The 11,028-nt window shown below is 63.9% G+C and overlaps 1 protein-coding gene across 6 annotated transcripts; it reads left to right on the top strand.

Annotated features, from left to right (window-relative positions):
- The first annotated feature begins 819 nt into the window (after positions 1-819).
- LOC144260088 (uncharacterized) lies at positions 820-10,732 on the top strand. 6 transcript variants are annotated; one of them, XM_077808634.1, is made up of 5 exons: positions 820-942; positions 2,251-2,372; positions 3,288-3,427; positions 3,983-4,057; positions 4,649-10,732. In XM_077808634.1, exons 4-5 carry the CDS (start codon positions 4,009-4,011, stop codon positions 5,689-5,691), a joined length of 1,092 nt encoding a protein of 363 aa, XP_077664760.1. In that variant the 5' UTR covers positions 820-942; positions 2,251-2,372; positions 3,288-3,427; positions 3,983-4,008; the 3' UTR covers positions 5,692-10,732. The 6 variants fall into 6 exon arrangements, with proteins under 6 accessions (XP_077664760.1, XP_077664758.1, XP_077664755.1 ...); XM_077808632.1 differs by having other exon boundaries at positions 4,646-10,732; XM_077808629.1 differs by having other exon boundaries at positions 3,942-4,057; positions 4,646-10,732.
- The last annotated feature ends 296 nt before the right edge of the window (positions 10,733-11,028 follow it).

Here is an 11,028-nt window from a genome sequence, read left to right as displayed (position 1 = left end):
AGGGCATGCGATCTAGTAGCTTCCGTGAGCTGCCAGAAGAAAGCCTCATCCACCTCATCCCTCTGGTCCGGTGGTCTATAGCAGACTCCCACCACGACATCACCCTTGTTGCTCACACTTCTAAACTTAATCCAGAGACACTCAGGTTTTTCTACAGTTTCGTACCGGAGCTCTGAGCAGTCATACTGCTCTCTTACATACAGTGCTACTCCCCCACCTTTTCTGCCCTGCCTGTCCTTCCTGAACAGTTTATAACCATCCATGACAGTACTCCAGTCATGTGAGTTATCCCACCACGTCTCTGTGATTCCAATCACGTCATAGTTCCTTGACATCACCAGGACCTCCAGTTCTCCCTGCTTGTTTCCAAGGCTGCTCGCAGGCCCCGCCCCGCTCGGGCCCCGCTCGGGCCCCGCCCCCTGCCCGCGGGCCCTGTCCCGCTCGGGCCCCTGCCCTGCCTGCGGGCCCCGCCCCTCTCAGGCCCCGCCCCTGCCCTGCCCGCAGGCCCCGCCCCGCTCGGGCCCCGCCCCCTGCCCGCAGGCCCCGCCCCGCACGGCCCCGCCCCTGCCCTGCCCCTGCCCTGCCCGCGGGCCCCGCCCCGCTCGGGCCCCGCCCCCTGCCCGCAGGCCCCGCCCCGCTCGGGCCCCGCCCCCTGCCCGCAGGCCCCGCCCCGCGCTCCCCCCGGGCGGGGAAAGCCGAGCGCGCAGCCGGGAGCCCCTCCCCAGCGCCCCGAGCGTCTGGTCAAGCGCCCGCTCGGCCGACGATCCCGGCATGCAGCGCGCGCTCCCCCCCCCACTCCCGGCATGCAGCGCGGCTCCCCTCCTCTCCCGGCATGCAGCGCGGCGGGCCCCGGCCGGAGCGGCTGCTGCTGACCCGGCCGCGGTAGCGGAGCCGGCCCTGGCCAAGGCCCCGCCCCCAACCTGGCCGGGCGGGGGCGCGCAGGTGAGCGCTGCCTCGCGCCTGGGGGTTGCCATGGGGACGGGGAGACAACGCAGCTGCCCCGCCCAGCGCAGGGCCCTGTGGGGCTGTGACCCCCCCGTCCCCTCCCCCCGCTCCCTCCCCCCAGCGCAGGGCCCCAGGGGGCTGTGACCCCCCGTCCCCTCCCCCAGCGCAGGGCTCCCCCCTCTCCCTCCCCCCAGTGCAGGGCCCCGGGGGGCTGTGACCCCCCCGTCCCCTCCCCCAGCGCAGGGCTCCCCGCTCCCCCCCAGCGCAGGGCCCCGGGGGGCTGTGACCCCCCCCGTCCCCTCCCCCAGCGCAGGGCTCCCCCCTCCCCCCGCTCCCTCCCCCCAGCGCAGGGCCCCGGGGGGCTGTGACCCCCCGTCCCCTCCCCCAGCACAGGGCTCCCCCCTCCCCCCGCTCCCTCCCCCCAGTGCAGGGCCCCGGGGGGCTGTGACCCCCCCGTCCCCTCCCCCAGCGCAGGGCTCCCCCCTCCCCCCGCTCCCCCCCAGCGCAGGGGCCTGAGGGGTGTGACCGCCCGTCCCCTCCCCCAGGGCAGGGCTCCCCCCGCTCCCCCCCAGTGCAGGGGCCTGAGGGGTGTGACCCCCCCATCCCCTCCCCAAGCGCAGGGCTCCCCCCACTACCCTGCAGCGCAGGGCTCCGCCCTCACCCCGCTCCCCCCCCCAACGCAGGGGCCTGAGGGGTGTGACCCCCCCGTTCCCTCCCCCAGCTCAGGGCTCCCCCCGCTCCCCCCCAGCGCAGGGGCCTGAGGGCTGTGACCCCCCCGTCCCCTCCCCCAGCGCAGGGCTCCCCTCGCTCCCCCCCCAGTGCAGGGGCCTGAGGGGTGTGACCCCCCCGTCCCCTCCCCCAGCGCAGGGCTCCCCCCGCTCCCCCCCAGCGCAGGGGCCTGAGGGGTGTGACCCCCCATCCCCTCCCCCAGCGCAGGGCTCCCCCCGCTCCCCCCCAGCGCAGGGGCCTGAGGGGTGTGACCCCCCATCCCCTCCCCCAGCGCAGGGCTCCCCCCGCTCCCCCCCAGCGCAGGGGCCTGAGGGGTGTGACCCCCCATCCCCTCCCCCAGCGCAGGGCTCCCCCCGCTCTCCCCCAGCGCAGGGGCCTGAGGGGTGTGACCCCCCATCCCCTCCCCCAGCGCAGGGCTCCCCCCCAGCGCAGGGGTCTGAGGGGTGTGACCCCCCCGTTCCCTCCCCCAGCTCAGGGCTCCCCCCGCTCCCCCCCCCAGCGCAGGGGCCTGAGGGGTGTGACCCCCCATATAGAGCTCAGGCCCAGGGGTGCTGAGCTGTGCCCCCTCTGTTGCAGGTGCCGAGTGAGGACGTCTCCCGCCCCGCAGGCCTGGGTGGTAGGAGTGGAGTGGCAGAGCCGTGGGCCAGGGACGGTGGAGCCCGTGGCCTGGCGGTGGGAGTCACACGCGTGAATTACAGGTGGGACAGACCCTCTCGGACACGGCTTGCCCGGGTGGGCTCCTGCCAGTGCCTTGGAGCAGGTCCTCAGGCCCAGTCTCTGCATGCCGCTCTCACGGGCTAGTTGGAGGGAAAAGGGCCCCATGGCACCAAGTGCCCTGCTGGGGCTGCCTGCTGGTGCCCACTGCGCTGGCATCCCGGTAAGGGAATGGAGATGCCATGTGTCAGAGAGGCCTGAGACAGAACATCTGGAAATAGCCAAGCCTCAAGCCCCAGCTTTGACTGCGCTGTGCTGCCCACTGGCTCTGAGCTGCCTCCAGCATCCCAGGGCGATTCAAGGGCTGGGAATCCAGCTGGAGCTCGCTGGGTTAGTGTCTTCAGGAGACAGGTTGGCGGTGCCGTGAGCGCCGTCTGCAGGTGCCCGGAGCCCAGTCTGTGCAGGGGATGGGGCTCTGCGGCAGACGGCCCTTCACTCCGACAGGCAGGGCTTGGACGAGAGTTGTCCTGGCTGGGAATAAGGAGCCGCTTTTCCCTGGGCAGGGTCACCCCGTTCGGAACAACTGAGCTGGTGGGGGAGTGTGTGTGTCAGTGAATCCAGGCCAGGCATCTCTCTGACAGCCCTACTCTAACTTAGCCGGCTGGGCTGGGCTGGGCCGGATGCAGGAGTCCCTGGGGGAGAGCCCTGCCCTGGGCTCTGCAAGAGGCTTAGTGGGGTGGGCAGAACGGTCCCCCAGCCTGAAATCTCTGACCCCGGGGAAGCTCCATGCTGGTCTGCAAGCTGTGAACCCACAGCTACTTAGAGGGAGGACACCTGACCTGCCCCCCCACCCCATGGGGCAGGCCAGGGTCTGCAGCATCTTTCTGAGCCCTGTGCACTGACTTCATAGGGGCTGGAGCCCCTGGCTTCCCCCATTTACCCTCCCTATACCGGCACAGGGTCCATCTGGGCTCAGACTTGGAGAGTAACTCTTACTGCACCAGATCGATCGCACAGGCTGAGGATCTCGGATACTTCACACACCCTTGCCCATGAGCACCAAGATTCCCTGGGCTGAGGGGTCCGCGTTAAGGGGAAGGTAAGCGAGGGGGTGGGGCAGATTCAGGGTCGTAGGGCTCCCAGCCTGCGAGGTGTGTGCTGAGCTGTTTAATCTTATCGTCAGACTTGTGCCAGCTCTGTGAGCGGGTGCCCCGGCCTGGCTCGGAGCTGGGCGGGGGGAGGGCCGGTGGTTCTGGGCCTGGGGTCAGAACTGCTCTTTGTTTCTGTAAACGCCCTTTGCTGCCCATAATGAGCCGCACTGGAGAAGGCAGCAAGCGAGCAGCGCTCGCAGGTGCCGTGGGAGGAGTGTCCTTGCTGCATGCCTGGGGGGGCCTGGGGAGCAGTGCACCCACCCAGCTCCCCCCCTCCCGCTTGCCTGGCTGGTGCTTCCACCAGAACTGCCAAGATTGAAACCCAGCTCGTGTGCTGGGCTGGACTGGACCCGCCTGGAGCACACAGGATGGCCTCCCTCCACACCGCACACCTGGCTGGGGAGCTGTGAATTACCTGCCCGTCTCCTACTCACACCTTCCCACTCCACACCTGCCTGGCAGCGTCTCCAGCGAACGTGCCTGTGACCTCGGTGTCTCTGCAGATCCCGCCCCAGAGGGCGCCTCTGAGATGGAGCCAAGTGTTGGGGGCAGAGGAATCCCAGATGCTCCTCGCGCAGGTGAGTGATGCTGACTCAGCGCAGGGGGGCACCGCCCCGGTAGCGAAATGCCAGCAGACGGGCATCCTGCACTAGTGCGCCAGGCCCAGCAGCATGGCTGGAGCTTGCCAGGGGAGACCTCCCTGACATTCCCAGCTGGCCTGTGGGTTGCTGTGCTGCCCCCGGGCCCACCCTTCCAGGGGAGCAGGCGTCTTGGCAGTACGCAAGCTGCGCTGTTCGTGGAGCTCCTGGGGCAGCCCTCAGTGCCGCGAACCCTGGGTTAGTCCTGGCCCCACGGGGGAGCTGGATACGTCCCAGGGTCTCCATTCCCAGTACAAACCCCTGCCTGATGGCACCACCCAGAATGACTCCAACACCTCCTGCTCGCAGCTGGTGTCAGAGCACTTGGGAGATGCCCACAGGGCTGAGCGTGGGGAGCCAAGGGGGAGAGGGGCTTGTTCGCCGCAGGGCTCCCTGCCCGGTGCCTGCAGCAGGTGAGTTGGAGCTGGGGATCCCCCACAGGGAGCGCTGGGGTGTGGGGGCTCTGGCCCAAAACGGGGAGTTTGCATCCCAGCCGCTCTGGGCTCCTTCCTGATTCTGTTTCCGCAGCAGGCGCTGGGGGCTGGAGCATCAGAGAGGAGCGGAGCGGCACGCCAGGATCCCGGGAAGTGAAAGCAGAGAGCGTGGCCGAGAGCCTGGGATGTGGGGAGCTCCTGGCCCCGGGGAGCGGCTGTGTCGGGGGCGTGCTGCTGATCTGCACCGAGTGCGGGGAGAGCTTCGGGCATCACGAGGCCCTGATCGCCCACCAGCGAGGCCACGCCGGGCAGGCGGCAGGGCCCTTCACCTGCCCCCAGGGCCAGAAGGGCTTCGAGCACAGAGCCAGCCTGGTGGCCCACCGGTGCGTGCACACGGGCGAGCGCCCTTACGCCTGTGCCCAGTGCGGGAGGGGCTCCCGCTGCAAGACTTGCCTGGCGGTGCACCCGGGCGCCCACTGCGGCCAGCGCCCCCACGGGTGCCCGCAGTGCAGCGCGGCCTCCCTGCAGCGCGGGGACCCGCACGCCCACCTGCGTCCGCACACGGGCGCGCGCCCCTTCGCCCGCCCCGCGGGCGGCCTCCGCTTCCCGTCCCGCCGGGCCCTCGCCTGCCACCCGGGCCTGGGCCCCCACCGGTGCCCCCAGTGCGGGCACAGCTTCCGCCACAAGCGCAACTTGGTGCGGCACCAGCGCGGCCATGCCGGCGGCCAGCCCTACCGCTGCCCCCAGTGCGGGGACGGCTTCTGCTACAAGCAGAGCCTGGTGGCCCACCAGCGGGAGCACGCCGCCCCCCGGCCCTACCCCTGCCCCCAGTGCGGCACCAGCTTCCAGCACCAGGCCAACCTGGCCATCCACCAGCAGAGCCACGCCCCCCCGGCCACCTACTCCTGCCCCCAGTGCCAGCAGAGCTTCAAGTACAAGGGTTACCTGCGCATGCACCAGCAGAAACACTCGGCCCCCGAGGCCGAGGGGCGGGAGCGCCAGGCCCTGCCCGGCGGGGGGAGGCTCTTCACCTGCGCTCAGTGTGGGAGGGGCTTCAAGAACAACGGCTTCCTCATCATCCACCAGCGAGCCCACGCGGCCGGGGCACGGAGTGCCAGCCCCACCCCTTGGGGCACCTAGCCCCTCTGCCAGGCCTTGTGCCATCAGCGTTGCCCAGGAGCCGCAGCAAGGAGCTCTGAGCACGGCCAGGAGGGGCCCAGCCTGCCCACGGGGGTGCTGTCCATGGGCCCGGTGCTAGAGGGAGGGGAGGGCTGGGCTGCTCGAACCCAGGGTGTCCAACTTAGGCTACTGGGCGTTGTCTGAAAGCACCAGCTCCGGGAGTCCTGGGGGAACGGCAGCTTTGGATTCAAAGCGCGGCTGTGGTGCCGGCAGGCGAAGGGCTAGTGGGGTGTCTGAGGACATGGAGTATGTGGGGCCGGGGCTGGGCCTTTCTGCTGCTGGCTGCCTGCCCTGTTGCCAGGTGGGTTTACCAGCCATGCCTGGTGCCCCTAGTTCTCTCTCTGGGCCCCTCTGCCCCATTTGCCCTTCAGGGTAGAAGCTGCTGAGCCTGGACTGCGAAGTCTCTGGATGTGGCCACTTGGGACATGACGGGGGCAGTTTTCTGGCTGGTGCACCCAGCTGTGAGGGGCTTTGCCTTGGCATGGCCCCCGTGAGCCTGCTGCTGGGAGCCGGCAGATAAAAAGGGGGCCCAAGTGTGTTGCGGGGACTGGAGGAAACGCCTGCCCTGAGACACTCGCCAGGCTCAGTCTGCTCCAGAGCTGCCTGGATCGTGGCGCAGCCGGGCGTCCCACAGAGGCAGAGCCAGCCGGTGGCAGAGCAGTGACATTGGACCCCTTCAGACTGAAATAAGGCGGATGTTAACATAGCCCATCCCCCCGCAAGCCACTCCTGGGGTGTTACTCCCTCACCCCCACCACACCAAGCTGCCCAGATGTGGGGGGTCTCTGCACTGGGTCGGAGCCTGCCCCCATGGCCGCGGGGTGGGCAGGCCCTGGGTAAAGCAGGGGCTGAAGGCCCTGGCCCTAGAGGTGTGGGGCTCCTGCCGGAGGGGGCTGTTAGTGGCTGCTGGAGCCCTGTGGCCAGGTCCACGCGTCCCACTGGGCTCTGCTCCAGCATGGGGCTGGCTGCATGGATCGTGGTCGTGGCGTTGGTGGGAGGCAGGTCCAGCCCCCCTGTGGCTATTCACCACCTCCCTGCTGAGGCTGGTGGCAGGGGCCAGTGTTTACCTGGGCCCCAGTGTGCTCCAGAGGCTGGGGGCCAGACCCCAGCTCAGCTCCACTCGACACCCAGGCCGAGGGGCTGCAGGGGCCAGAGCTGGTGGGAGATCGGGGCAGGGCCCGTGTGGCTGGAGAAGTGAAGTGCTGCAAGAAGGCCTGGGATCCGGCTGGTGCGTGTTTTGCCAAGCTCCCTGCCCCCAGGGCTGCCCCCCGTCTGCAGAGCCGCTGTGGTCCCAAGCATCCCCTGTTCTGGGGCTGTACGCAGGCTCGGTACCTGCATCGCCTGCCGGCAGCGCTTGGCGTACCAGTGTCCTCGTCGGCAGCCGCCTGGCTGCGGCCCCTGCGGAAAGGCTGGTGCTGGGCGAGAGGATGCTCAGGGCGGGGAAAGACACGGTCGCTCGGCCAATGCTCTGGGCTGCATCCAGCGGGGTGCAGAAGGGGGGGGATTGTGTCCCACCCCCACTCATCATACATAGCAGAGGTGTGCAGGGGGGAGGAGCAAACCTCAGGCTGACCAGTTACCCCAGCACAGCCTGTGGGGCTCTGACCCCCCATCTCCCAGTCTGAAGAGTGTTGTGGGCAACGCCCGTATTTCTGGGCACCCCAAGAGCTGACCTGCCTTGACCGCTCTCTGTACTGTAGGCAGAGCCAGCAGCCTGGATGTGGGTGTCTGGGTCCCCGTGGCTTAGAGCCTGAGCAGGCTGCAAGTCTCCCGGCTGGGTTCTGTCTCAGCTTCGGCCAGCTGCTGCAGCCACCTCCGAGCGGGGTCAGTGGAAAGGCGGCCGTTTGCCCCGGCGGCAATGTTCTGCTGGGTGGTTGGGAAGCTCCCCATCTTGGAGCCAGGGGTGCCCCTTTTGCTGGTCCCAGGGAAAGTCAGCAAGTGACAAGCCCAGAGCAATTGTAGGTTACGTGTGCAGGAGAGGATGGGCAGGGCCCAGAGCCAGCTCCAGGGAGGTGACTTTCCCAGCAGTGCACACAAACTCTGTGGCAGGGCAGACTCCAGTTCTTCAGGGCAGCATTCAGCTGCCTTAGCCATGAAACCATCCTCCCACAATCCCCCGTCTCGTTCAGTGTGCAACTTCCTGCAGCCATTCCTGCCACCCCAGGCTTCTGCACTGCACAGCCAGGGTTCGTCCCCATGGCCTGTCTGTCCTGTGCACCCAATCAGGCGGGGACCTGAGGGAAGCACAGGGTGTGAGCCTAATGCCGACACCCAAGGGACCAAGGGAGGGGCGGCGGAAAGCTTCACTCTGGCATCTAACTTTGGGGCTGGATTTTCACACCCTCCTGCTCTTCCACTGTACGGTATTTATTAAATAGTGTTAAATCCCCTACAGCTGCCCATCTGCAGCCAGCATATGACTGGGTTGGGTGTGGGGGTGTCACATCTTTCCACAGTGCGTGCTCGGACTGTGGAACTCACTGCCACAAGGCAGCGGGGAGAGCCAGCACCCAGCAGGGCTCAAAAAAGGGCCAGGTGTTTTCCTGGGGCCTGAGAACATGGAGCTCGGAGAGGAAGGGATCTGGAAGAAAGACTCTGCTACACTGGGGCCGGGCCTGCCTCTCGCAGCAGCGCCAGGGACTGCATTGGGGCTGCCTTCACCGTTGGCTAGTGAGGACGGGGAGGGAAAAAGGCTGCAGTGACCAGGCACGGCACAGCAAGGTCACTGTCTGATGGGCAAGCTCAGCATGACTGTTGTATTCCTTTAGCTGGAATGAAAGCCCCGGGTCACTGTCCGGTGTTAGTGTCAAGGACCTCAGCCTGCGTAGCACAATGGCAAATGCACCATTGAAAATACTTTTAACTCAGGACACAGGAGCAGGGAAGCCAGTTAAAGCCCTGAAATGTGAAGTCTTGAGATACAGCAATGATCTGTTCGTCCTCTGGACAGATGCCCTAAACACCCTCAGAGTTTGCCACCCCACTCCCTGCTGGCTAGTAAACTCTAGAGCGCTCCCACACCATGGTCAGCTTTCACAGTGGAACCTGACAGACAACCATATACAAGAAACCCGCACATCACCACCCCAAACACACCAAGACACCTGGTATCTACAGCCAGGCCCTCCGCTACCACAGAATATGCTCCAAGGAGAAAGTACGGGATATGCGCCTTAACATACCTTGGATTGCATCATGGAACAGGCTCCCCAGGTGCCCTAAGCCTGTAAGATCTGAGGCTTCTGCTATAAAGACAGCAGCCATCAGCCAAGAAGCAGGAAGTCACAACCTCACGTTCCATCTAAATTACATTAAAACAATGTCCTATCGGGCTGTTCAGAAGGCTCCTGTCCGAATAGCACCCATCATCGTCAGACACAGAAACAGAGCTTAAGATGGTTAAAGAAAGCTTTGTTTGATGGCATTCTGTCCGGCAAGACACCACTCATCAACAGTCGTGGTGTGAAATCCCGACTTTATTATTGTTTTGTCTTTATGGTCCCCACGTCTCTACTGTTTATCTGTCTGGTCTCTGTCTGGTTCTTTGATTGATTCTGGCTGCTGTGTAACTAATTTCCCAGGATTGGTGGAGGCGGTGGGGTCTGAGCTGGTGAAGGAGCGTTCCACCGTACGTGAGGCTTGGTTAAGGAATCATTTCGTACCATGACTGGTAACGTACAAATAGGCAGGGTGTAAGTGCCATGATAAAACTTGGGGTCCCAGATGAACCTGGAGGAAGAACTCCCCTCCAGGACACAGCCCAGCGCAAGTTAAAGTTGCCAGAAGACCCTGCAGTGCAGCAGCCGGCCCTCCAGACGACTTGAGCTTTGCCTGGCCAGGGAGAAGATCGGCTGTGTGCTTGGGTGTGGTGTGCATTGTGTGCTCAGCGGGGCATTCTGTCTGGTAACCGTTAATAAATACCGGTTAAGGATATTATTGTTTAAGGCGCTTTCACTGGGGAAAGGCCCTGCAGAGCCGTGAGTCCACTGGGAATGGGTGTTAGCCCGGAGCCCATGGAGGGGTAAAGTTGGGTCTCTTACTTCCTGAGTACCCAAAAGAGAAGGTAGGGATAAGAAGAGAACCTGGTTCAGTACATGAAAAACCCCAAAAGCCACTCACCCCGCACACTTTAGTTGGGTTCCCGTGTGGGGCAGTAGATGACATGGGGTATCTTTAAACAATTGCAACCCATAGTGGGGACCCCATCCTGGAAGAAGTTTTTCCTGAACCCCCTCTTCTGGCCTTCAAGCAACCCCCCAACCTCACCAAGCTCATCATCAGAAGCAAGCTCCCCTCAGACCAGGACACAGCGACTCAAAGCGGCGCCAGACCCCTGCCAGAACAACAGATGGAAAACCTGCAGCCATATCTCCACTGTTACAATGATCAACACCCCCCACGACACACTTTTCAAGGTCCAAGGGGCCTACACATGCCTATCACAAGATGTGGTATACCTCGTCCAGTGCGCTAAATGCCCCAATAACTGCTGTGTGGGTGAAACCAGACTATCACTGTGCGCTCGAATGACCTCACACAGGAAAATGATAAAAGAAAAACATCCTATCACTGGTGGTGAACGGCTCACAATGCAATCGCTCATCAGCCCTTGTCCTCAAAGGAAACCAGCACAACCCTTTCAACAGACAAGCCTGGGAGCATCAGTTCATTGCTCTGCTAGACACTAAACCTCATGGGCTAACGAAAGACACTGACTATGGCGTATTACAACAAACCCAGTGTTGTGGAAAACGAGTCACACCATCTGTTTGGTTCAAACAGTCTGAGGGCCCGTTATTGGTGAATACAAGCATGCAGGGAGAAGGAGACAGAGATGGTCACACACAGGTGCCACCCTGGTCTCCCCCTGTCCTGCCCCTAGAATACCAGTCTCAGATAGTTTTTTACATTTTAGTCAAATGATACATTTCCTTAATGTTTTTATCACTCAAGCATTGTTAATAAAGCCTTATACGCGCCAAGGTAAACAGCTTTATCATTACCATTGTGTTGACGCACTTTGTTATTATTCAAGATCTGCGGTTTGCTTGTGGCAGTGTTTGGCTAGGGGCTGTTGCAGGTTTGGGGCGGGTGGTACATAACAGGCAGCTAGGCGAAAGGGTGGCCTAGTTTGTTATCTGTGTCAAAATACCACGGCCCAGCATATGCTCGTAGCGTAAGCGAAGTCTTACAGGATGCAGGCATGTAAGTCTCTTGTGTTACTGCGTTCACATCTAGTGCATAGGTCTTGTCACAAAGTGGGCTAGGGTCAGGTCAACAATACTTTCCTCCCCACCA

The sequence above is a fragment of the Eretmochelys imbricata genome, chromosome 2 (assembly GCF_965152235.1).
Source record: "Eretmochelys imbricata isolate rEreImb1 chromosome 2, rEreImb1.hap1, whole genome shotgun sequence".
In the NCBI taxonomy this organism is placed as follows: domain Eukaryota; kingdom Metazoa; phylum Chordata; order Testudines; family Cheloniidae; genus Eretmochelys; species Eretmochelys imbricata.
The sequence above is the reverse complement of the archived record's forward strand: the minus strand, read 5'-3'. Positions and strand labels throughout refer to the sequence as shown.